The sequence below is a fragment of the Petaurus breviceps genome, unplaced genomic scaffold (assembly GCF_028583685.1).
Source record: "Petaurus breviceps papuanus isolate PSGF00001 unplaced genomic scaffold, PetGlider_PUasm1.0 90895, whole genome shotgun sequence".
Taxonomy (NCBI): domain Eukaryota; kingdom Metazoa; phylum Chordata; class Mammalia; order Diprotodontia; family Petauridae; genus Petaurus; species Petaurus breviceps.
Genome location: NW_027187372.1, coordinates 450834 through 477143, shown reverse-complemented (window position 1 = coordinate 477143; position 26310 = coordinate 450834). Strand labels below are relative to the sequence as shown.

The 26310-nt window shown below is 39.9% G+C and overlaps 1 protein-coding gene across 1 annotated transcript in view; it reads left to right on the top strand.

Moving 5' to 3' along the window:
- Positions 1–26310, top strand: part of STX6 (syntaxin 6) — a 49937-nt gene that overhangs the window by 10590 nt on the left and 13037 nt on the right. Inside the window, exons 2-5 of the mRNA XM_069074366.1 lie at positions 9788–9957; positions 14548–14642; positions 18394–18456; positions 25799–25921. Coding sequence (XP_068930467.1) covers positions 9788–9957; positions 14548–14642; positions 18394–18456; positions 25799–25921 — 451 coding nt within the window. The remainder of the gene's footprint in view (positions 1–9787; positions 9958–14547; positions 14643–18393; positions 18457–25798; positions 25922–26310) is intronic.

Sequence of the window (26310 nt, the reverse complement as noted above, 5' to 3'; positions counted from 1 at the left end):
TGAGTAAATATCAGTAGGTTTTAAATGACCCACATGCTGCAAATATCACTCAAAGAAAGTGGATGTCCACTGAGCTGATAAACTGAAAGAGAATCTGATACACACATATAGGGACTTCAGCATTCAATTTAGGCTTTTGAAAGACATGAACAGAGCAGAAACGGATAATCAAGAATGAATCAAAAAGCATGGCATGCTAGAAGAATAGGGCCAGGATTTCAAAATGGATTGTGAGGCCCCAAAGGAAAGCTAAGGATGACATCGGGAAGGGGGCAGTTGGAGGTGGGGGAGGTATAATGGATTAAAGCAGTGGCCTTGGAGTTAGAAAGACCTGAGTTCAAATGCTGTTTCAAGCTTTTATTTAGCTATGTGACCTTGGACAAGTCACTTACCATCTCAGTCTCTGTGTCCTCATCTGTTAAAATAAAGGGGTTGGACCTAATGGTCTCTATGGTCCCTTTTAGCTCTAAATCTAGAATTTAGATGGTTTAATGTTTAGTTAGAGCGGGGGGAAGGGTCAAAGGGAGGGAAAGGACTGTAGCTTGGGATAGAGAGAAGACACTTCTGTTTGTTTCTTATTTGCCTCTTTTTCTCCACTAAGGAAAGAATAATCCAGTCTTTTGGGACTAGAAAGGATAAAACAAAAATAACTAATAGTTTGTTGGTAAACAAAACAAGTAAGAAGGAATACTGAGCTGCCCTAGATGATTGCCAGCCATATGGCCCAGATGCTTTAACAGCTGGGGAAATTGGGGAAAAGCCTCGTGTGAGAGAGGTGATGCTTAAACTGACCTTTGAGTGAGAAATTCTCTGAGGTAGAGGTGTGGAGGTAAAGAGGGGAGGGCATTCTGGGCCTGGGAACCTCCTATGCAAAGTCAGGGAGAGTTGGAAGTAGGGTGTTGAGTGTAAGGAATGGCGAGAAGACCAGTTTGGTTGGACAGGAAGGTGTGGGAAGAGAAGGAAAGCCTAGGAATGGTGTTTTGATTGAGAATGACTCCACTGAGGAATCAGCCACCTTTCCTTTTTTTCAGAAGCAATGTATTGATGTGATTATCTTTTCTAGGGCAAGAGATGAATAGGGAAGGGCTGGCATGGAGTGTGGGTAGACATAGGGTAGATGGCAAAGAGGTAGCTAGGATGGACAGTCAGGGGAGGTGAAAGAAAGCACGGTTTGCAGTGGTTCCAAAGCTGAGCGAATTGTCATCCTGTGTCTGGCCTCAGGAAGTAAATAAAGTCAGTGATCTGCAGGGAGCGGCTGGAGGGAGACAAAAAGCCAGGTTTAGGTCACTCAGTGGAATCTGAAGTATCAAGAATGCTGTAAAAAGACCTAGATTTTAGCAAGGTTTTTGTTGGAGGCTCTCAAACTATCCAAGTAGGAGATAATAATAACTAACATTTATATACGTGTGGCTTCAAGTTTTGCAAATTAATCTCATTTGCTTCTCAAACCTGACTTAGGGCTATTATCTATTTTACAGATAAGGGAGTTTAAGTTAAGTTAAATGACTTAGCCAGGATTCCACAGCTGGAGTCAGAGGGCCACATTTTAACTCAGAACTTCCTGACTCAAATCCCTGGTGTCCTGTGAACTGTACCAATAAATTAGGAAGTCAACAAGCATGTATTACGTATCTACAACATACAGACAAATACAGACAAGATATATACAAAATAAGTTGGAGATAATCAACAGAGGAAAAGCACTAGCATTAAAAAGAATCAAGAAGAACTGTTTGCAGAAGGTGAGGTTTTATCTGAGACTTAAAGGAAGCCAGAAAATTAGGTGGCAGAAATGAGGAAAGAGAAAGTCCCAAGCATAGTGGACAGAAGAATGCCTGGATTTGGAAGCTGGAGTATCTAGTTAGAACAACAGCAAGGTCAGTGTCACTGGATCACAGAGTATTGGGGTAGGGAGAGTGTTAAGGAGTAAGAAGGCTGCAAAGGTAGGAAGGGACAAGGGTATGGAGATCTTTAAAAGGCAGAGGATTTTACATTTGATCCTTAAGGCAATAAGGAGCCACTGGAGTGGCTTAAATGGGGGTGGGGGTGAGAGAGAGTGACAGTCAGACTTACGTTTTAGGAAGATCAGTTTGACAGCTGAAATCAAGGATGAACTGGAGTGGGGAGAGATCTGAGGTAGAGAAACCAAGAAGGTTATTACAATAGTCCAGGTGTGAAGTGATGAGGGCCTGCCTCAGGGGCATATATAAGAGATATTGTGAATGTAGAAATGACAGGACTTGCCAACAAACTGGATGTTGGGGGGGGAGGGGAGGTAAGAGAGAGTTCTGAGTTGAGAATGACACTTATATTTTGAGCCTGGATGACTGAGGGAGGATGATGCTATCCTCTACAGTAATAGGGAAGATAGGAGTAGAGGAGGGTTTGGGGGAAAGGTAATGAGTTCAGCTTTGGGCACATCAGGTTTAACATGTGTATGAGACATCCAGTTAAAAATGTCTAATAGGCAGTTAGAGATGTTATATCCTGGAGGTCAGGGTTGGACAAATGTAGCTGAGAATCATCTGCATAAAGATTATAGTCAAACCATAGGAGCTGATTAACTCATGAAGTGGAATTGTATAGAGGGAAAAAAGAAGATTGCACAGATCCTTGAGGGTCGAGGGATGCTCATGATTAGCAGAAGTGACCTGTATGAGAACTGAGAAAAGACTGTTGGATTTGGAGGTCCAGTTTCTGACTTAATCATTCAACTGAAACTGTTCTTTCCAAGGTTGCCAGCAGTCTCTTAATTGCCAGATTGTTTGCCTTTTCTCACTTCTCATCATTCTTGTCTACAGGGGCACCAATTCTACTACTGCACTGGGTAGCACAGTGTCTGGCACATAGTAAGCCCATAACAAATGCTTATTGCCCATCTACAATATTTGTTCTTGCTGGCTGTCTTGTCTTCCTCAGTACTCTCTTCTTTGGGCTTTGTCTTCGTTTTCCTGTTGCCTAGGATTCACTTTATAGTCTCATTTGCTGAATCATTATCCATACCACATACCTCCACACTGTGAGTACCTCAAGGCTCTGCTGGGTTACCTTCTCTTTTCTCTTTACATTCTTTCACTAGGTGATCACATTTGCTTTCTTGGGCTTAATTGTTATCTTTATGAACGTGACTCCCAGATTTCTATAGTAAGTCCTCATCTCTTTCCTGAATTCTAGTCCCCTTTATTAACTGCCTGTTGGACATAGCAAATTGAATGTCCTTCAGATTTTTGCTGCCATAAAAAGTTCTTTCATAAATATATTTCTTTCATAATCAAGTCAACTCCATAGGTGGGATCTGTTCCATTGGATACCACCATGTGCTTCTGTGGCAAGATACCATTGCTAATGATGAAGGGAGGAAGAAAGAGATCCTCTTTTCCGTTTACTGTACTCCTGAAGAGGAAAAGAGGGAAGAAGAAACTCCTCCTTTTGATCTAGTCTTCTCCAGTGAAACTTGTGCTTGATTTCTCAACTCTCATAGAGTCCATCTCAATTTCAGTACAAACTTATTCTCTGCCAATTCTACATTTAATTAATAATTTTTGTCTTCTGGCAGCTGGAAAGATTTTTCCCCTTTATCTTTATAGTGTACATAAACTATTGTATAGGTGAAAGAATAAATTCCAGTTCTACTACTTACTGCCTCTGTAACCTCAGGAAAGTCAAACTTAGCCAGATTTCACTCCCTGGATCTCAGTTTCTTCATTTATAAATGGCAGGTTTGGACTAGATAACCATTAAGACCTTTTCCCCCTCCTGGATCGCTCATTGTTGTGGTGGAAGAGCTTGCATAGCTCAATGAAGCCATGAGCTAAACCATATAGGTATGACCTGAATAACATTCCTTATGAATATGAAGTGGGAGTGATGAAAAGATGTTAGGGAGTAGATCTGGTAGAAAGAGCACCTGAAGAACTCCAGACACAGGTCCACACTATTGCACAGGAGGCAGCAACAAAAAATAGCCTCAAGAAAGCAAAATGGCTGTCTGATGAGGCTTTACAAAAAGCTGAGGAAAGAGGGAAAGGGAAAGGAGAAAAGGAAAGGTGCCCTGAATGCAGAATTCCAAAGAATTTCAAGGAATCTTAAAGTTTTCTTAAATTAGCAATGCTAATTAATTAATTAAGAGTAATAGAAGAAAACAAGAGAATGGGAAAAACAAAGAGATCCTTTCTGGAAAATTGGAGATATCAAGAGAATGTTTCATGCAAAATTGAACATGATAAAAGACAAAAATGGTAAGGACTTAACAGAAGTAGAAGAAATTAAGAAATAATGGCAAGAATATACAGAAGAACCATAAGAAAGACCTTATTAACTTTGCTGAGAACCACAAAGCTGTGGTTACTGATCTAGAGCCCTAGGTTCTGGAGAGCAAAAGCAAGTGGACCTCAGGAAACATTGCTAACAATAAGGGTAGTGGGGGTGATGGAATTCCAGCTGAACTTTTTAAAATCCTAAAAGATGATGCTTTTCAAGTGCTCTACTCAATATGCCAGCAAATTTGGAAAACTCAACAATGATCACTGGATTGGAAAAGGTTAGTTTATATCCCAGTCCTTAAGAAGGTCAATGCCAAAGAATATTCAAACTCTCAAACATTTGCACTTGTTTCACATGCCAGCAAGGTTATGCTTAAGATTCTGCAAGCTAGACTTTGACAATATGTAAATCAAGAATTACCAGAAGAGCAGGCTGGTTTTCAAAGAGGCAGAAACTAGAGACCAAATTGCCAACAATTGCTGAATTATGGAGAAAGCAAGAGGGCACCAAAAGAAAATCTACTGCTTCATTTATTTCACTAAAGCCTTTGACTATGTGGATCACCCATAAATTGTGGCAAGCCCTCAAAGAGATGGGGGTACCAGATCATCTTGTCTCCTGAGGAACCTATATGGTATGTGGGTCAAGAAGTAACAATTAGAACCAAATATGGAAGAATTGATTGATTTAAGATTGGGAAAGGGATACAACAAGGCTGTATTGTGTCACTTTATTTATTTGACTTATATACAGAGTATATGTCTTGCCACTGGGCCCTGGTGACTTTGGAGGAGAAAGTGAGACTGGTGACTTTGCAAAGCCCTCCATCACTTAAATCCAATTCACTTGCAAGTCACGGCATCACCTTCCTGATGTCATGGTCCTCTTTGAGAACAAAGGACAAACAATAATATGCATGGTATAGCATGCAAAATACCAGGCTGGATGAATCAAAAGCTGGAATTAAGGTTGCCAGGAGAAATATCAACAGCCTCAGCTCTGCAGATGATACCACTCTGGTGGCAGAAAGTAAAGAAGAATTAAGGAAGCCTCTTGATGAGCATGGAAGAGGAGAGTGTAAAAATTTGGCTTGAAGCTTAACAACAACAACAAAAAAAAAACCTAAGATCATTGCATCTGGTCCCATTACTTCCTGGTAAATAGAGGGAAAAGAAATGAAAGCAGTATCAAATTTCACATTTTGAGGTTCAAAGTTCACTGGTGGGTGACTGAAGACATGAAAATAAAAGACGCTCCTTGGAAGGAAAGCTATGGCAAGTCTGGACAGCATACTAAAAAGCAGAGACAAAGGTCTGTATGGTCAAAGCTATGTTTTTTCCAGTGGTAATCTATGACTGAGAATTGGACTCTAAGGAAAGCTGAGCACCACTGAATCAGTGCGTTCAAATTGCGGTCCTGGAAGAGACTTTTGAGAGTTCCTTGGACAACAAAGATATCAAATCAGTCAGTACTTAAAGAAAGTAATTCAGACTACTTACTGGAAGAACAAATGCTGAAGCTGAAACGTGAATATTTTGGCCACAAAATGAGAAGAAGGAACTCATTGGAAAAGATTCTGATGCTTGGAAAGATTGAAGGCAAAAGGAGAAAGGGATGCCATAAGATGAGATGAATAAATAGTGTCATGAAAGCAATGAATATGAGCTTGGACAGACTTTGGGAGACAGTGGAGGATAGAAGGACCCGGCATGCTGTAGTCTATGGGGTAGACGCTCCATGAAAAGTTGGACACAGCTGAACAGCAGCAAAGATCCTTTCTAGCTACAAATCTGTGATCTTTTTATGTCCAAAATAGAGTCATTAGCCCTTCCTCTCAGCCCACCCCTCTTCCAAATGTCCCTGTTAAAGACTTTAACCCAGAGTTACAATTTCAATGTCATCCTTAACTTCCCACTCATCTCACCTATAAAAACTGCTGCCAGATGTTGCCATTTTTTCTCTACATCATCTTACATATTTGCTTCTCTCCACTCCCATAGCCACCACAGTAGTTCAGGTCCCCATCACTTTTCACCTAGACTATTGTAATAACCTCCTTGTTGACCTCTTTTCCTTAATTTTTCCCCATTCTAATGAATCCTCCACATTCCTCCTAAAGGGATTTTATTTATGTGCTGGACTGACCACTCCCTTTCCCAGTAATCTCCAGTGAGTCCCCGTTTATGATGAAATATAAGCTCTCTGTTCGGCATTTAAAGAAAGCTCTTAAGAAACTGGTTTCAATCTCCATTTCTAGCCTTGTTATATATTACTCTTCTTTATATATCTTCCAGGCCAGATAAACTGATCTTACTCTTCCTCATGCTTTTTTTTTTCCTCTTTTCCCATCCCTATGCCTTATACTGACTATCCACCATACCTTGAATTTATTCCCTCTTCTCCTTTCCCTCTTAAAATTCCCTAATCTCCTCCAGATCTCTGTTCAAGGATAATCTTCTAAATCAGACCCTTCCTTATACCCACCCCTCTTGACCTCTTTCTGATTTCTATATTTCAAAATCATGTTTTTGTAGTTGTCTCATCCTGGAACTTCCCTCAACACCTGCAGCCTCCTAGCTTTGGAACATCCAACCACCCCTTTGATCTTCTGAAACTGAAATATCCCTCTGCAAGGCCCATATCCTTCTCCCATTGGTGAATTTTAGGATCTCCATTTTGTGGAGGAGCCAAAGCCAACCTTCATTCTCCTGACCTTTTTCTTGAATTCTGAACTTAAACACCTTGCTTTTGTGCTGAGTACCCTCATCTCCTTCCTCTTATCCCCTTTCTAGTTCTCTTTTGTATGTTTTCTTCTCCCATTAGAATGTAAGCTACTTTAGGGCAGTGATTGTTTTTTTGCTTGTATATGTATCCCTAGTGCTTAGCAGAGTGTCTGGCAGTAAGAAGAGTTTAATCTTTATTTTCTTCCTTCCTTTTTTCCCTATTGTGGGTATAGCATATGACTGTGTCCTAGACCCTCATCTCTTTTCTTTCTTCTCTCCTAGTTTTCTCCTTAACTCTCATGCCTTCATCCATCCCCTTTATGGTAATGATTCCCAGATCTCTACGTGTAGCCCCAGTCTTCCTCCTGAACCCCCTTCCCGTATCACCAGCTGCCTATTGGACATATCCAAATAATTGTTCCATAAGCAGTTCAAACTCAACATATCCAAAACTGACCTCATAATGTTTTCTCCAAAACACTTGCTGATCTCTCCATTTCTGTTGAGAACACCACTGTCTTTCAGATACACAAGTTTGTACCCCAGGAAGAATCTCCTTATTCCCCGTGCCATTGTAACTTAGAGCCTGCTTCCTGAGATTGGGTGTTCTCTGAATACCTCCCAGACCAGTGGTCCTGCCTCTAGCCTAGTCACTGCAGCCATCAGCAGGGGAAAGCAACCCCTGTGGAAATGGTACCTCTCTAATAGTCGAGGTGTTTTGTTTTTTTTCTGATATGCCAGCCGTCCTCACCAAATGCCTACTAAGCAGGCAAACCAGCTTAGCTGAAGCTTCACAGTACCCTGAGGGAGAGATTGGAGGCAGCTTGTGCCTGGCAAGTCAAACCACTGCCACCACTTTGACTACCACCTCCTCTCAGTCCCAGAACCCAAGAGTCATAAAGATAGCAATATCTGTATGACCACTGATCTTGCTTCTAGTCTTCACTCTGTATCATTTAGGGGAGTAATGGCTGTGGGAAAGGGGCCTATCAGACCTACCAGTACCAGCCACTACCCAGCTGCTGCCAGAACACAGGTGAGCCCAAGAGCCTCGCAGCAGCACTCAGACCAATGGCTTCAAGTTTATTCTTTGTAGGGGAGGCAACCCCTGTGCAGATGGCATCTAGAGACAGCTTCTGTGGGGGCTAGAGCCCCAACTTCCTCAGCAGCTGCAACTACTGAAGACCAATTCTTGAGACCAAAGGCCTTGGCACTCCAGTAGTTCAATGTCAGAAACTGATAAGATTCTGTCACTGGAAAGAAGATGCATCATTATCTGCTTTGCTGCTGCACTTGTGACTTAGGCCGATATGTATTGTCTCCCCATTTAGAATGTGAGTTCCTTGAGAGTAGGGATTGTCGTGCTTTTTTATTTGTATCCCCAGTACTTAGCATAGTGCTTTGCACATAGTAAGCACCATTAGAATATAATCTCTTCAAGATTAGGGGTTGTCTTGTTTATTTATGAATATTGGGATCCCCAGTACTTAGCCTGGCACATTGTGAATGCTAAATGATTTTGTTTTGTTTTGCTTTTTTATTCATTCATCCTTAACTCTTTCCAATACTTCTTCTGTTGACTCAGTTGTTCATTTTTGTTTATTCTGTCCACATGTCATCTCTTTTATTGATCATCTTCTGTTCACTCATCACCCCTTGGATTATTACTGTAGTCTCCGGATACAGTCTTGCACCCTCCAGTCTCTCCCCTCTCCAAGCAGCCTTTAACTTTGGCCACCTCACCCCACTGCTTACGGAGATGCAGTTGTTCCTCCTTCTTCTAGGATAAAATACAAATTCTTCTGTCATTTGAAACCCTTGATCATCTGGCTCCAGCCTACCTTTCCAGACTTACTGCATGTTCCTCTCCTTCATTGTTATTTTCTAGCTGAACTCATGCTTGCTCTGCTCCCTGATAGGATATTTCTCCCAACTCTGTCTTTGCATAGATTGTCCCCCATTCATGGGATGTAGCCCCCCCTCCATTTGCCTCATAATCACTAGCTTCCTGCAAAATCCAGCTTGAGTGCCACCTCCTACAGGAAGCGCCTCACAGTTTCCACAATTGCAAGTGCCTTCCCCTTCAGAATAACAACAGTAATAGCTAGTGTTTCTGTTGTTCACTAAGTGTTGTAAAACACTTCTGTGTAAGGTAGGTGCTATTATTATCCCTATATGCTTTTATTCCCATTTTACAGATGAAGAAACTGAGGCTGAGAAAGGTTGAATAATTTGCCCATAGTCACACAGCTAAGTAAGTGTATAAGGCAGGATTTGAACTCAGGTCTGGGACACTTAGCTGACTTTAATTTTTTGTGTATATATTGTTTCCTTCTAATAGAATATACGTTCCTTAAGAGTAGAAGCTATTTCATCTTTGCCTTTGTATCACCAGTGCCTAGCATGGCGCTTGGCATAAAATAGGCTCTTAATAAATGCTTTTTGAGTTAAATTGAAATATTAGGATAATCTCTTTTTGTGTGACTGTGAATCTTACTGAATTTTACTGAACCATGTCGTGTTTGGGGCTTGATACAGTTAGCACAATGTCATCTTCAATTTGAAGATGGTAATTTGCATATGATAAACTTTTTTTAAGCACTAAGGGATCAAACTTAATATCAGTCAATGAGAAATCCTTTCTATGGGGCCTTAAAAATGCTTTGGGATGTGAGACTGGCTGAGAATGTCCATTTAAAATTTTTATCTCATATTTTATTAGAAAAAGAGTAGTCCTTTTTTCACATTTGCGTTGTCTATTTCATTTGTCTCCTCCTTTCCTCTTTTTTTTTCTTCTGCAGGGAGGTGCAGAAAGCAGTCAATACTGCTCAAGGGTTATTTCAGAGATGGACAGAACTCCTCCAGGATCCTTCTACAGCGACAAGAGAAGAAGTTGATTGGACTACCAATGAGCTCAGAAATAACTTGCGCAGCATAGAGTGGGACCTAGAAGATCTGGATGAAACTATCAATATCCTTTAATATATTTTACTAGTGGTTTGCCAATGCACAAATCTTTCTCTAATCATTTCCTTAAATTATGTAATGTGATTTCCTTCCACATCCCATGATTTACTGTTGTTTTAGATCATAGTACAATCCAAAATGATTGACATCTGAGCTAAGTAGTTAGTTGTAGTCATATTCATTTACTATAAATGAAGAACTCTTATCATAGTTAATCCAAAAAGAATTCTTCATTTTCCATCTGTTACTATGAAAAAAGATCCACTAGGGAGAGAAATCCAATTACTCAGTGACTACTAATACATCTATTTATTTATTTATTTTTTTTAATAAAGCAATTGGGGTTAAGTAACTTGCCCAAGGTTACACAGCCAGTTATTTTGTGTGGGTGTTAAGTATCTGAGGCCGGAACCGATCCCGGGTCCTCCTGACTCCAGGGCTGGTGCTCTTATTCACTGTGCCACCTGGCTGCCGCTACTAATACATTTATGTAACATAACATATGGTTTGGCAGTACAATGATTTTAAAATACAGGTGGTGTCCACTTTAAATCCTGTGCATTAACCAATTATCTTTGTACAATAAATACTTCCCATTCATTCCTTATGATAGTAATATTGGTGGCAGTCCTAGCACATTAAGCTTTGAGGGGTTTTGAGCAGGAGAATAGTGTGACCAGAACTACCCTTTAGGAACATTTATTTGACTCTTTTATGTTGGAAGCTGGAATGACTAGATGGAAAGACAAGATGGAAAGACAAACTATCAGAATATATAGATGAGAGGTAAAGATGGCGGAAACGACACAAATTAGGGTGCTGCTTTTTGGAGTAGAAGGAAGACAGAGTCGGGAGACTTTAGCATACGTAGAGCTGGCAGAATTTGGTGACTGATGGTATATAGGAAATTGAAGACATATGAGTAATGCCAGTGCTTAAAGGCTTGGTGCCTTAGGAGAATGAATGGTCACACCATTAACCACCTTCTTCAGTAGAGTAGTCAGGAGGAGGAACTGGTTTTGAGAAAGCAGAGGGAGAAGAGAGTAGAGAAATTAATTTTGGTAACATTGAGGGGCATAGGCAGCAAAACCAGGTGAGAGTAAAGCTGCAGTTGTGAACACAGGAAGGACTAAAGTTTTGAAAATCTTTGAGGACTGTAAGTCATTTAAAGAGAGGTAATGATTAAAGCCACAGAGATGAGATTATAAAAGGATGAAGTATAAAGAGAGAGGACATTTGAGGATAAAATTTTGGGAAATGTCACACAGCCCCCATCACAGAGCATCCCCTCATCACCTTACACCTGGATGTCGGCAGTAGTTTGCTGGGTGATCTCCCTGCCTCAAGTTCCTTCCCACTCCCTTCCATCTTCCACTCATCAGCCAGAGGGATCTTACTAAAAGTGCAAGTATGAGCATATTACTCCTCTAGTGGTCTCCTGTTGCCTCCAGGATCCAATATAGCCTTTTATTTGACTTTCAAAGCCTTTCACAACCTGGCCATTTTAAACACCTTACTCCCAGTTCATACTCTACCACTTACTACCACTGGTCTTTTTGCTATCCCTGAAGCATGATATTCCATCTCTGGATGCTACGTTTTCACTGGTTGTCACCTCTGTGCCTGGAATACTTTTCCTCCTCATCTTTTTTTTTAAAGCAATTGAGGTTAGGTAACTTGCTCAAGGTTACACGGCCAGTTATTTCTGAGTGTGGTGGCAAGTATCTGAGCCCAGATTCCATCCCAGGTCATCCTGACACTGGAGCCGGTGCTCTTACTCACTGAGCCACCTGGCCACCCTTAAGCAATTGGGGTTAAGTAACTTGCTCAAGGTTACACAGCCAGGTGTTTCTGGGTGGGTGCTGAGTGTCTGAGCCCGGATTCGATCCCAGGTCATCCCGACTCTGGGGCCGGTGCTCTTACTCACTGTGCTACTTGGCCGCTCCTTTCCTCCTCATCCTTACCTCCTAACTTCAGTTAGGGACTCAGTTCAAATACTACCTTCTGAAACAGGATTTTCCTGGTTCCCATCACTTACTAGAGCCTTTCCTTTGAGACCACTTTCTATTTATACTGTTTATATCTTGTATGTACATAGTTATCTCCCCCATTTGAATGTGGGCTCCTTAAGAGCAGGGAACATGTTTTTGCTTTTCTTTGTATATTTAGTCCTTAGCACAAGGGTTGGAACATAGTGAATGCTTAATAAATGGGATATCAATAATCTCAGATATGAAGATGATACCATTCTGATGACAGAAAATGAAGAGGAAGTAAGAAGCCTCTTGATGAGGGTGAAAGAGACTGTAAAAGATGACTTGAAGCTTAATATAAAAAAAACTAAGATCTTGGCAACTACTCCTATTACCTCTTAGCAAGTAGAGGGAGAAGAAATGGAAGCTGTGTCAGATTGTGTATTCTTGGGCTCAAATATCACTGCAGGTAGCAACTGCAGTCATGAAATTAAAAGACACTTGCTCCTTGGAAGGAAAGCTTTGGTCAACCTGGACGGCATACTAAAAAGCAGAGGCCTCACCTTGCCAACAGATAATCAAAGCTGTGGTTTTTCTAGTGGCAGTGTGTGTCTTTGAGAGTTGGGTGATGAGGTAAGCTGAGTTCTGCAGAATCAGTGCCTTCAAATTGTGGTGCTAGAGAAGACTTTTGAGAGTCCCTTGGATAACAAAGACAGGCCTTATTGGAAAAGACACTGATGTTGGAGAAAAACTAAATGCAAAAGGAGAAGAGGATGGCAGAAAATGAGATGGATAATGTCCTGGAAACAGTGAACATGAACTTGGACAGAGTTCAAGAGATAGTAAAGGATAGAAAGGTCTGGTGTGCTGTGGTCCACGGGGTCACAAAGAGTAGGACATGACTGTACAACTGAACAACAACAAAATGAATGTTTATTGACTGACTTTTAAGGACCTAGAAAAGGTAATTAAATTGAGGAATTAAGAAGTCATTGGTAATCTTTGAGAGCAATTTCAGTAGAACACTGAATGATAAAATTAGAAGCTATTTAGGGGATTGAGTGATAGAAAAAAGGAACTAGTAGAAATGGATAGTAGCTTAGTTTCTTCTTAGTCTGTCCCCCATGCCCAGCATATTTGTAGCCTTGAGGGAAGCCATCAGGGGACAGTAAAAAACTGTAGACTGTAGAAAAGATTTTGAACAGTTGTTAGGAGTAAGCAAAGGTTCAATAAAGCAGTTGCTAAGCAGTCGTGATACCCATATAAAGTTTAAGAAGAGTTTACGTCTAACAGGTAACACTTTCCTTCCAGCTTTGTGATACAGAATAGTACAAACATTAGCCCTACTTTATAGGTAAGGAAAGTGATGATGAGAAAATTTGGTTTAGCTATGTGAATGCAGTTAATGTATGGAACCCATTTCACACTGTCGGTTCACTTTTTCTAGCAAAGCTTAGCAGAGATATTAGATGGTGGAGTTAGCTAGTACTTGCTATTGGTAAGGTGGGTAAAATGAAAATTCAGAGGGCAAGGGATGCTGGGATGCTAGGATACCAATGAGAGCATTGTTGGTAATGGCTGCTCAGAGGGGCCAGGTTAGGCAGTGCAATCAGAAGCAATGCCAAGATGGAGAACAGGAGGAATCAATTAGCTCTGGACATATAGACAAAGGTGAAAAGTAGGTTCAGTAATAGAGAATAAATGAGGGAGTAGAGGATACATATTTGAAGAAGGAAATGAAAGAAACTATGAAAATGATCTTAATTTTTATCTTCTCTTACCTATTTAATGTAACAGATGGCAATTCAGCCAAATGACATAATGTTAAAAGACGCCAAAATGTAATTTTGATGTTTATTTCTAGGAGGTTCTCGTATCTTGACATTCTCGTTTTAAAAATTTGACTCAACAAATACTTTGCAGCAAATGCTCCTACAAAGTACGTTCCTTTGCAAAGTTGGTTTTAAAAATTGTTCACACAGGGGGTGGCTAGGTGGTACAGTGAATAGAAAGCCAGCCCTGGAGTCAGGAGGACCTGAGTTCAAATTCGACCTCAGACACTTGACACACTTACTAGCCGTGTGACTTTGGGCAAGTCACTTAACCCCAATTGCCCTAAAAAAATCGTTCACACAAAGGATGTGTCCTTTAATTTTGACATTTTTGTTTGACCAGAATTTTGTTGAGTCTCAATGTTGACTTTATTGACATTGTTGTAGATAGTATGTGTTGTTCTTCTGTTTCTACTGTTCACGTGTCTTCTCGTATTTCTCAGTTTTTTTAGAGGCTCTTGGGATACCAAATAGAGATCTTGAGGACCAACCACTTTTAGCCAAATTCTGTGCTATATCGCTCTCCATTTCAGTCACCAGGTCAGCTTTTCTAAGCCATCCCTCTTAGCCCCTTTTTAAGGGGTTTAGGAATTATTACTTGGGTTGTGGACGTGAAAAGTTTGAAAATCAGTGGCATAGATTGATTATATTTTCAAAAAGCTTGAGCGTAATTCCACTGAACTTATATTACTATTCATTTGAGAGATTACTTACATTAAGAAATAAGATGCTGAGTTTGTGTGAAATTTTGATGACAGTTAAGTTACTTTATCTTGACTGCTGACCTACGCATAGTTGAAGCAAATCCTCGAAAATTCAACCTTGATGCAACCGAACTGGGTGTAAGAAAAGCCTTCATTACAAGCACACGGCAAGTTGTCAGGGTAAGGAACATGATCTTGTTCTTTTGTGTTGGAAACAGGTAATATCTTGAATACCTTTCTCTCAAACAAAAGCTAATAGTTCTAGATCAGAAATCACCTTTCTTTTTGAACAAGTTTTCTAACAAATGCCAATTTTTGAAATATGTTTCTTTGACAAAAAGGCATCTGTTTTTAGTATAGTCAGATTTACTTTATGGACCAGAGAAAAGACTATAGCTATGGATCTGTTTTCTAACTATGGAAAATTTTCTTTAAAAGAGTCCTTTCTCTTTCCATTCTCCTTGTGTCTCCTACTTTCCAGAACAGTGGAAATGTGGATTGGGGAAACCACAGCTGTTTTCTGGGTTGAGTGAAAAAATCACATTAGTATAGTTGAAGACTAACTGGTATTTTTTAATGGCAGCTTTTTCCTCTGGCTAACTTACTATTAGAAATCCACAGGGGCGGCCAGGTGGCTCAGTGAGTAAGAGCACCGGCTCCAGTGTCAGGATGATCTGGATCAAATCCGGCCTCAGATACTCAGCACCACACCCAGAAATAACTGGCCGTGTAACCTTGAGCAAGTTACTTAACTCCGATTGCTTAAAAAAATAATAATAATTGGGGCGGCCAGGTGGCTCAGCGAGTAAGAGCACCAGCTCCAGTGTCGGGATGACCTGGATCAAATCCGGGCTCAGATACCCAGCACCACACCCAGAAATAATAACTGGCCGTGTAACCTTGAGCAAGTTACTTAACCCCAATTGCTTAAAAAAAAAAAAAGAAATCCACACTAGTGACATTTGCATTAGCAACTACTGGTCATCTCTTAAGGAACAATTAATTATTTTAGACCAGTAGTCAATAGGGAGAGTAAAACGATGAACCAAAAGAACCATTTAGTCCATACTTACCATGGACTGACTGAAGGATCTAATAGCAAATATTATTTTAAAATGTTCTAGTGACTATTAGCCATATGCTTTCATATTTTAAGTAAAACTGTATGGTTAAGTATATTGGTTTACACAACTTTTTAGGGGGGAAACTGTGATTAAATATGTTCTAGGAAGCTTTCCCTTGAAAATAATTTAGGATCCTTTCAGGGCTGTGAATGTGACAGTCATTTTGGGCAAGCAGCTGACAGTTGAATTTTTCATTATAAGATTGTCAGAGCCATTTAAATGGTGAATGGGGTCTCCTTTTACTATCAACTTATAGTGATGTTTATTGCTAAAATTTTAAATATTCAGAATACTGGTGTAATTGACTTTACAAGAGCTTGGTCCTGCATACCTGAAATGAAATGAGTCAGATTCTTTGTCAAATGCAGGATAGGTGGAAAGAAGACTGAAGTAAGAGTCAAGAAGGAGAGCATCTAGTCCCTATTCTGTTACTGTGCAACTTCACACAAGCTAAATCACTCCTTGAAGCCTTGATGGCTTCGTCTGTAAAATGAGGGAAAGGACATGTAAAGGCTAAAGATTCTTTTCAGCTCTAAAATTCCATTTTTCAGTAATCAAAATAATCCTTCATAAAGCAGATAATCCTCATTTTTTATTATAAATTTTGAATATGTTGCATTGTCTTAATGCAAGACATACTTTTATATAGGAGTTACTATTTCACTGGTACATATCTGAGAAAATCAGTGTTTACACAAAGTTAACCTTACTTATTTTATGTGGTAGTTGAAGAGTCAAGTCGGAATTTATAGTCAGAATTCATTGTTTTAAAGGCCATTTGGTGTTATAATTAGAAAAACTCACTTTCTGACTTTGCCTACCACTAGGGAAAACCTCATATTTAAATTATTTTAGAGGAAAAAAATTTTTACTCAAATTAGAGTTTCAAAATGTTAGTATCCTTAGATGAGCTGAGATCTATATTTCATATATCAAATCTAATAGTAATACTTTTTTGTAGTGGAAGTATCATTAACATTTTTGAGGCGTCTTTCCAGTTCAGATTCGTGGATCTCATTCATAAGGAGGCAGCATGGTATAGAGTAGCAGCTTTGGAGACACAAGTCCTAGCTCTCCACTTACAACCTGTATATGACTTGGGCTAATCACTGTCTTTCACTTTCCTCTTTTATAAAATTAATGGAGTTAGTTTAGATGATCACTGAGCCCTCTTTCACTTTCATATTCTGTGACTCCACAATTTCTCACAGATTTGACATGTGAAATTATGCATGTTTACCTATTTGTCAGTGACTTTTATTTAAGTTGATAAGGAAAGGTTTTGCAGTGTGATATGTTGTAGAAAGATGTCTGAGCTAGGAGTCAAGGAGCTTAGGTCTGACTTTCTTAGCTTTGCCTGGGGCCTAACCAGCCCCGTGATGTTGGGAAGGTCATTGAAGCTCTCTGAGTCTCATTGTCCTCAACTGTCTAGTGCCAAAGGGCTGTACTTGATCATCTCTGGGATCCGTTCCAGCTGTGACATTGTCTGACTCTAAGCATGTCTATCTTATAAAGAGATTTAGCATTATTACTGGAAAACCTTGAGTTAACCCAGGAATTATTGTGTCAAGGTGTGCTGCACTGTAATTATCAGAGACTTTTTTAGTTTGGGCCTCAATGACGCTGGATATTACAAATCATGCAATGCAAAATTTTTGTTTTAATGGTGTCTTACCTGTACTAGTATATTTTAATAGTTATAGTGTACCATCATAGCGTAAACCGCAGTATCATTTATCAATGTATTTGTTACTTTTTTGGGCAAAGGAAATCAAATTTTCTGTTGGGGTTGACAACTTCTTTATTGTTCTTTGTAAACTTTATGGTAAAAAAAAAGATAAATGATTGTAGATCAAAGCTGAGATTTTTCTCGTAGATCCAAAAAAGGTTTGATGGTTTTCGAATATGTAGTGACATTGTCTTTAATTCCAACCTTCATATTTAGGTGAAACTAAGACTTGGTAGCTGAGCTTTAAAGGAAGCTAGGGACTCTTTGAGGCAAAGGTAAGAAGGCAGTACATTCTAGACATGGGGGACGGACCATTTGTGTGAAAGCATGTATAGACTGAAGGTGGAATGTCATGTATGGATTACAGCCAAAAAGCTAATTTGACTGAATCAGGGCATAAAAAAGAATAATATTCAATAAGACTAGAAAGATGTGGTGGGAGCCATATTGAGAAGATTTTGAATATTTAGCTGAGGATTTCCTTTAACCTAAAGGCAATAGGGAGCCACTGAAGAATTCTGAGAAGGGCAACAAATATGTACAAAGAAAAACATGTTAATGTTTTAGGTAGGTAGGCTTTGCCTGTGGTTAATTTTGCTCTGTACAAATATTAACTTTGCTCTGTACAAAATCACCCCACACCTCACTCTAGAGAAGGGAGATACTAAGTCTGTGAAATGGCTCCAAGGGCAGGCTACATGAAGTTGATTTAACAGTGAAGTGACTTATACTCCCACAGTTCAGCACACAGGTTTGGATATTCTTAGCACAAATGTCATATGTAACATGGTTTTAGCATGTATTTTATTTGTGAAGGTTGTCCAGATAGCAAGATGTGATAATGTTTTAAAACTTGTTAACCAAGTTCCCTCTTTTTTAAGGAATTGCTTTCTTCGTGTATTTATGAAGTAGTAGATTAAAAGCTAGGTATATTCATCTTTTTTGTTTTGAAAGACAGGTAGCAGGCTTCTTCTGTTGATGAAAAAATTGTGAATGACCTAAATATCAGACCATAATTTTCAGTTTGAGCTAATAAATTTTTCTTTTCTCACCCTTTTTATATCCTTTCACTACACAGGAAATGAAGGATCAGATGTCAAGTTCATCAGTTCAGGCATTAGCTGAAAGAAAAAATAGACAGGTAAGAAAAAGATGGTATATCATACCCCAAAGTAGCCCCAGGCAAGTGAAGTTTAGGTACTCTAAGTCAGTACCTGCTGACTTAATGCGCACACACTTTTTGTCGTAACAAAAACCACAAACACACCTCCATTTTTTGTTGTAACATGTAACACATGTATGCACACACACCTTCCACCCTGCTTACTAGGTAGGATGGGAGGTATGTGTTGGGTAGGGTAGGGTTGTAAATTCTTAAATGAAGGAGATGAAAAAACAAAAGATATTAATACAAATGAAAAGTTAAACTAAAGTGAGTATTTTGGTATATTGGTAAACTTTCATTTGCTTTCAGTATGTGACGAATGTACTTTGGGGTTAATTTTTTTGGACAGGGTTATATTCTGTTACTGCTATTCTGTTTATTTTACTATGTTTATTTCTATAAATTTTATGTAATACTTTGTTTTGCCTAGGACCAGCAACTTCCAGTGTTAGTGACAGGATAGCATTTTATTTAAATGACTTACCTTAAGTGTGTCATAAAAGATTATTTCAAAGTAAAATAGTCCTTATGACAGCTTCTTGATTCTAAAAAGGTTTATTTGAGTCAAATTGGCTCATTAGCCCAGTTTATGTAATAATAGAGTTAGGTATTAAGTCCTTACAAAATGGCAACTCATAGGTACTATAGCTCATAGGAACTTCTTGTGGATTCCTTTTATTTTTGAAAAAAGCTAATGTACCTTAGTGAGAAGAGATTGTTTACCTTTTCAGAACAGCCATCTAGATTTTTTAATTTAATGCATTTGTTTTCCAAAAATCTATTTTTCAAGATAGTTATTATTCTTCATCTCTACCTTAACCTGCCCCAGTTTTCCCCTTAAGCTCTGGAATAGCTCTTGAAGCTAGTGAATAGCCATAACCAGGCTATTTTTGGAGTTCCTCTTTCGTTTTGTTTTTCATTTCAGTCTCATTTTAGAGGAAGTTGAATAACAATACCTGAAACAGTTGTGATGATGGAAGGCCACATATATATCGTCATAATTATTTTTCATTTAAGTTTTGCCTTAATTTAGTGACTTTTTTTTTTAAAAAGGTCTTGGTATTCATTGAAAGAATCCATTCAAGGTTGCATTTTCTTTAGCTTATCTTTGAACCATCCATAGCTTGTAGTTCTGTAGTCTTGCTTCAGGGAATTGAAAAAGAATAACATTACATGTTTTTAAAAAGATAAACTGCCACTCTCTGTTTTTGAGACATGACCAGTGTGGGACTGTATTTTATCTGATAATGTATATAAGCATTTTTTTTTCCGGGGGTGGGGGGATAGGAGAACAACTGTTGTTAAATAGTTGATAAATAAAATAAATTTGGAAAAAAATAATTTAAAAAGATAAACTCTTTCTAGAAAACAAAAGCCAGATAAAATTGTGTATATGTAAGTTACCTTTCTTAGCATTTATTGACAATTTGTTAAGGCATCTGATCCTCATTTTCTGTCAACTTTGAGAGAAAAGTGTAGGGCCAAGGTCGGTTCTAAAAATATTGGGAAGTACCTTAAGTCCTTGCCCTTTTGTGAATGTACTTTTTTCTACCTCCTCTCTTTCTGTTTTTACCCTCACCCCTCAGGTGGCTATCGCCAAGGGCTATTCCCTGACTTTGGTACCCCTTTCAGGCCAGCTTACCATGGATCTATTTTTTTCATTCTCTTTCCTCTAAAAACTTGTCCTGAACTGTCACATATATAGAATCTGACAAATTAATTCACACTGAAGAGTTAATTACTAATAATTATTAAATACCATAGCCAAGTGATTCATGAAAAAAACAAAATTAATCCCAGAAGACCCCAGTCATTAGAGAACACAAGTGTCCCCGCCCCAGGGGTCCAACAGTGCTCTCTACAATCCCTGTCTCCTCCCCACCCCCACCCCTACCCATATGGAAGCTGACTCCAAAGCATAAACCTTCAGCTTCTTCCTGTCAGACTTTTTATCTTAAAAGTTCCTTAAATCCCAGTAAAAGGAATTATTTGAAAAGACGTGGGCAGAGTTAAGCTTAGGTTCAACTTTTGGTTGTCGTTTTTTTAATGAGTTTTCTGTCCATTAGTGAAGTAGCATCTGATAGCCCTGCCATGATGCCCAGAGCCCTCTCAAGTTATGACCCTGCCTTCTGACCAGGAACCTGGAGCTTGGTGCTCTTGGACTCTTGCCTCGTTTCCCCTGTATGCTTAGCTTTCTCTGAACTTTAGTCCCTTGAGACCAGAACTCTCCTAGTCATAGCTTCCTTGAATCCATTTGGCTTGGATAGTCTAATTTTCCAAACTCTATCTTACTAATCCTCTCTGCTTATCAACAAATATGAACTTGACTCCAAAATGCTCCTTGAAAATTTCAGCATACATGCAGGATAAATTAGGTACTTGTTGTAGAAAACCGAATTCACTAAACCAAACTGACTCCTTTGGTGTCCAAAATCGCAACCTCTTGGGAACATATCTGATTGGGGCCTGTTCTAGCAGTGCTTTGTGATTCTGCCCTTCTTTAGAGTCACTAGCTGGTGAGTTCTCAGAGAAGTTTGGAAGAAACCTAGCAATGTGCCTTAGCTTCAGATTGGTTTTCCCAATGATTAAATCTAGATATGCTTATTATTAAGTCTAATAAAGGAGAATGTAGCTTTTTGAAAGGCCACCACTAGTATATTCTGGAATTAAGTCCCTGCTTACAGTACCGAGTACCTTCATTGATTAATTCAGTCAAACCTTTATCAGTATCCTTCCTGGAAAAACAGCCAATCATGAGATTGAATGGCTCTGTCATTATCATCTGAATCTCCTATTCCCTATTATGAAATGAGCTAGCATACATTGAACAGTTCTCAGAAGCCATAGAAGAGTCCATCCAAAGTGAATGGGTTCCAGTTGAATGGTGCTGACCTCTGTCACTCTTTGTCTGTACATCAAAGAGTATATTGAACCTAGGAGTCAAAACAAGGCTGTTCCAGTGCCTCAGGCCCTAATGGCCACAGTGCTACCCTCTTAGCCCATAATCAGGGGGCTTGCATCCTCTAAGTACCACAACAGATACTTTATTTAAGTTCACTCTGGTGAGAAATGCCCAGTGTCAGCCATCCAACCTTTATTGGCACAGGGTTATGCTTTGTATACCATTACTCCAAACCATTATAATTTTATACTAACCAAATCCTGCTATAATTTGGCAAAATTGTGTTCCAGCATTATTGTTCAGGAGATTGGCTGTTTTAACATTGCCCCTATGAAATCAGTGTCCCCATCCCATAATAATTTCACTTGATGTCAAGTTTTTATGGAACCAGTTCCCAGTGATAGGGAACTCCTGTACTGTGGGGATCCCAGTATAAACACTTGTCTGGAGAGGAGGAACCCACAATTGTAAAATTTTACTGTAAGTTCAGCCATTCATACATATCTATATTTGTCCCTTGCTTTATACCTTCCATGCCTAATTCTAATGTGCCTAGTGGTAGTGTTATAAGACTATGCTTTTGTATCTCAAAAAGAAATTCTGGTAACAACTGAAAGCAAACATTCTGGTGACTTCCCGTGCTAGTCTAGTCATGGTTGAAACTATTGATGGATGTTTCTAAATAGACAGTTGTCCTCTGAACTGAACCAGTATTTGCATTTTGACAGTTGACAATGCCCAGATCCATAAGAATAATTCAAAAAGGGGGCAGGGCTAAGATGAAAGAGTACAAGGAAGTTGAGTTAGCTCCCATCCACAACTCCTTCAGAGCTATAAGATAGACCAGACTGAATACTGATGGAGAAAGCTAGAACAAGTCACAGTGCCTGGCTCAGGTTGGCAGAGGGAGACAGAGAAGTCGCAAACACCAAGGCCAATCAAGGCATAAGCACATGACCTGAGGAGTATCCTGCCACTTTGGGAGATACTGCATGCCACCACAAAAGGAGCTTCTGGACTCATACTGGGGCACCCCGGGCCCAAACCAGTACGCTGCTATGGGGACAAGTAGCAAGTGGCAGCTTTGCTACCACTATCCAGTACTGGCTTCAAAAGGAAGGGGACCTGTCAAAGCAGTAACTTTCCCCAGTAGGAAGACTCTAGGCTGTGTACCTAGAAAGTAAGTCTAGGGGCAGCTAGGTGGCACAGTGAATAGAGTTAGGAGGATCTGAGTTCAAATCCAGCCTCAGACACTTAACACTCACTGTGTGACTTTGGGCAAGTCACTTAACCCCAATTGCCCTGCCTTCCCCCCTCCAAAAAAGCAAAAAAAGAAAGTAAGTCCAGAAGTCAGCAGCAACAGTGTTGTGACTCAGACTTCAAGCTCAGAGCAATGTCCACCTCCAGCATCTAGTCTAGCCTTCAGAGAAATAGCCAGGGCAGGAAACTAAGACCAAAGGGAAGCCTACAATTCTTCACTTTGAATCAACAGAGCTTTACCCAGGTCAGGAACTTGCAGAGCTCAGACAGGAGCAGCAGTTGGACTTTGCCTTCAGTCAGATCTCTTTGGGAGTACTGATGACTTGTAAGTCCAAGCCCATCCCCGAGATCCTCCAATAATATAACACTCAATAACCCAAGAAGACACCAACAAGACCAGCCCAGGTTTTCCCTTCAGAAGTGTGGCAGAACCCAGCCCTGAATTGTATAAAATCAAGAAGAATGAACACAGAAAGGCCCCTTTGTGGGTAGCAGGGATGCTTGAGACAAACGCAGAAGAGAGTGACCCCAGCAGCACCTCAGAGCTACCGTGTTTCCCCGATAATAAGACTTATCCCGAAAATAAGCCCTCCCCCCGAAAATAAGCCCTATAGAGATTGCTACTGTAGTGAAGGTGATCCCCTGCGCTACACACTACATTACGGTACCCTCTGTATGCCAGGACGCCACCCCCCCCCCGTGAAACGCATGCCGCACTCCAAGCTGCATCCAATCAGAGCTGCAGCCGTGAGCGCGTCATCCTGTTCTTCCCCAGTGATTTGCTTGCTGGCGCCATTGAGAGCAGTGCCGCGGAGGAGAGCTGAGGTAGGACAACATAAGCCCTCCCCTGAAAATAAGCCCTCTGGTGTTTTTCTTTCCAAAAATTTAATAAGACAGTGTCTTATTATCGGGAAAACACGGGTACGCACAGATGGGCACAGAGTCACACTAGGATTCCTGGGAGAGATGAAGGAAGAGTTTAAAAGAGAGGGAGAGAGATTGTTTTTATGAATGGAATGAAAGTGCTTTAGGAAAAAAATTTTAGAAGAAAGAGAACTATGGAAGAAAGAATTGGAAAGATTTAAAATTAACTAATTAATTAAAAATTAATGGTAACAAGAGTTTCAAAACCTTTCCCAGCAATAAACTCACTGAAAATTCAAATGGACCAAATAGAAGCCTAAGATTTCATGAAGCATTAAGAAATATTAAAACTGATTCAAAAGGCTAAGAAAATGGTAGTGTCTCTAATAGCAAAAACAAATGACCTGGAAAACCAATCAAGGAGAAAACAATTTTAAGAATCAGTAGACTACATGAAGGTAGCTAAGACAGAAGGGAAGAGAGTGCTGGACCTGGAGTCAGGAAATCTCCTCTTCCTGAGTTCAAATCTGGCCTCAGACACTAACTGTGACTCTGGGCAAGTCTCTTAACCCTGTTTACCTCAGTTTCCTAATCTGTAAAATGGGCTGGAGATGGAAATGGCAAACCACTCCAGCATCTTTACCAAAACCACCCAACAAGGTCACGAAGAATCAGGACAAAAAACAGCTGAACAACAACAAAGACTACATGAACTCCAGGCCATCTTATTTCAAAAAAGATAAAAGAAAAATTCCCAGATCTCTTGGAACCAGAAAGTAAAATGGAAAAAGAAAGAATCCACCAGTCACCTCCTACAAGAAACCTCCAAATGAAAACTCCTGGAAACATCAGGGTCAAAATCCAGAGCTTCCAGGTCAAAGAAAAAAATCCTACAATCAGCCAGAAGGAAAGAATTCAAGAACCAAGGAGCCAGAATAAGAATCACATGTGATTTAGCAGCTACCACTATAAAGCAACAGACTTGGAATAGAGTATTCCAGAAGGCAAAGAATATGGGCTTACAGCCCAAAATGACTTAACTAGCAAAACTGAGTATAATATTAAGGGGGGGCAGCGAGGTGGCACAGTGAATTAGCACTGGCCCTGGAATCAGGAGGACCTGAGTTCAAATCTGTCCTCAGACACTTGACATACTTACTAGCTATGAGATCTTGGGCAAATCACTTAACTCCAATTGCCTTGCCTTCCCCCCTCAAAAAGGAAAAGAAGGTGGGGAAGCAGGAATGGCCCTTTAATGAAATAGAAGACTTCCAAGTATTCCTCATTAAAAGACCAGATCTCTAGAGAAACTTTAGAATTAATAAAATACTAATGAACAGTGATAAAGGACTAAACAGGGATAAGCAGCTTATATTCAGATATGAGGAGGTGATGCATGTACCATCATTAGGGTTCATAGAAGGAATTAGCCTGAGAGTAGTTTTATTATGTCTTGCTGATCTTAAGAAAAGAATGGAAACAGAGGAGAAGAGGAATGCACTAGAGGAAAGGGGAAGAAAGGAAGGGTAGAGAAAATTATCTCCTATAGTTAGGGATTGTACAAGTAGTTATCTATACCAATAGGGAGAAGGTTGAGGGGAGTGGCTAACACTCAAACCTCACTTTCCGCTGAACTGTTAAAAAGAAGGATGAATACACACAGAGAGTTGGCTACAAAGATTAATTTCACTTGGCAGGCAGATAGGGAAAGACAAAAAAGTGGGGAGGGAGAATTAGAATAATTAGGGAAGGATTAGGTCTTAAGCAAAACAAACTAAGGATGTATAAAAATACTTGTATATTTTGGGGGGGCAGAGTATGGGAATCATAGTGCACATAAATTGGAGAATGGATGAACAAGTTATGGTATACAAATGAACTCTTAGAGGGATAACCAACCAGGATTTCAGAAGACTGATGATGAAACAAACAGGCAGCCTCCCTCCTGATATAGAAGTGAAGGACTCAGTGCAGAATGAGACATATTTTTTGGACATGGCTATTGTGGAAATTTGTTTTGAATGATTCTGCCTGTTTATAAAGGGTTTTGTTTGTCTTGTGCTCTCAGGAGGGTGGTTTGGCGGGCAGGGAAAGGAGGTAGAACTATGCTGATTAAAACAAGTTAAAAAAAAAAGTCTGAAAAAATTCTTATGTTGGCAGCAGGCTTGTTGCAGAAGAGAACTGAAAGTATTTCATTCAGGATGGTTTCTAGAGCACCGAGACACTTTAACAACGTGGAGACATACTAGTTCTTCTGTTCTGTTTTGACTCCTCTCGACTTTGTTTGCTTAGGCACTACTAGGAGAAAGCGGTGGTCAGAGTTGGAGTGCTGGACCAGATAAGTATGGCCGCCTCGATCGAGAGCTACAACGTGCTAATGCCCACTTCATTGAGGAGCAGCAGGCCCAGCAGCAGGTATGTGGCCAGAGAGCCTCCAGATGAATTGAGAAAAGGGAAGAATGAAGGATGATGCAGTCCCACTCAGCTTCCTCTAATTAATAGACACCATGTTTGCCATTTTAGGGGCACATGAGCCTCTGCCTAGGTCTTTTCCTATGCTTGATAGTACTGTTTTCTTGATGTATAATTGTAGTTAAAGGGTGTAAGGCCTCTTTTAGTGTGCTACTCAAGAGGACTGGGATTGCTTATAGCTCTTTTGAAAAGCAGGCCAGACATCCAGAAATAAGAGACAAGGCTGTGCATTTAAAAAGAAAACCTCCTTCATAACCCCCACTCAGCTACTCGGCTGTTTGTTCATTTAGACAAAGACACTCTTAGAAAAATTGAGTTCTTGTTTCTTTATT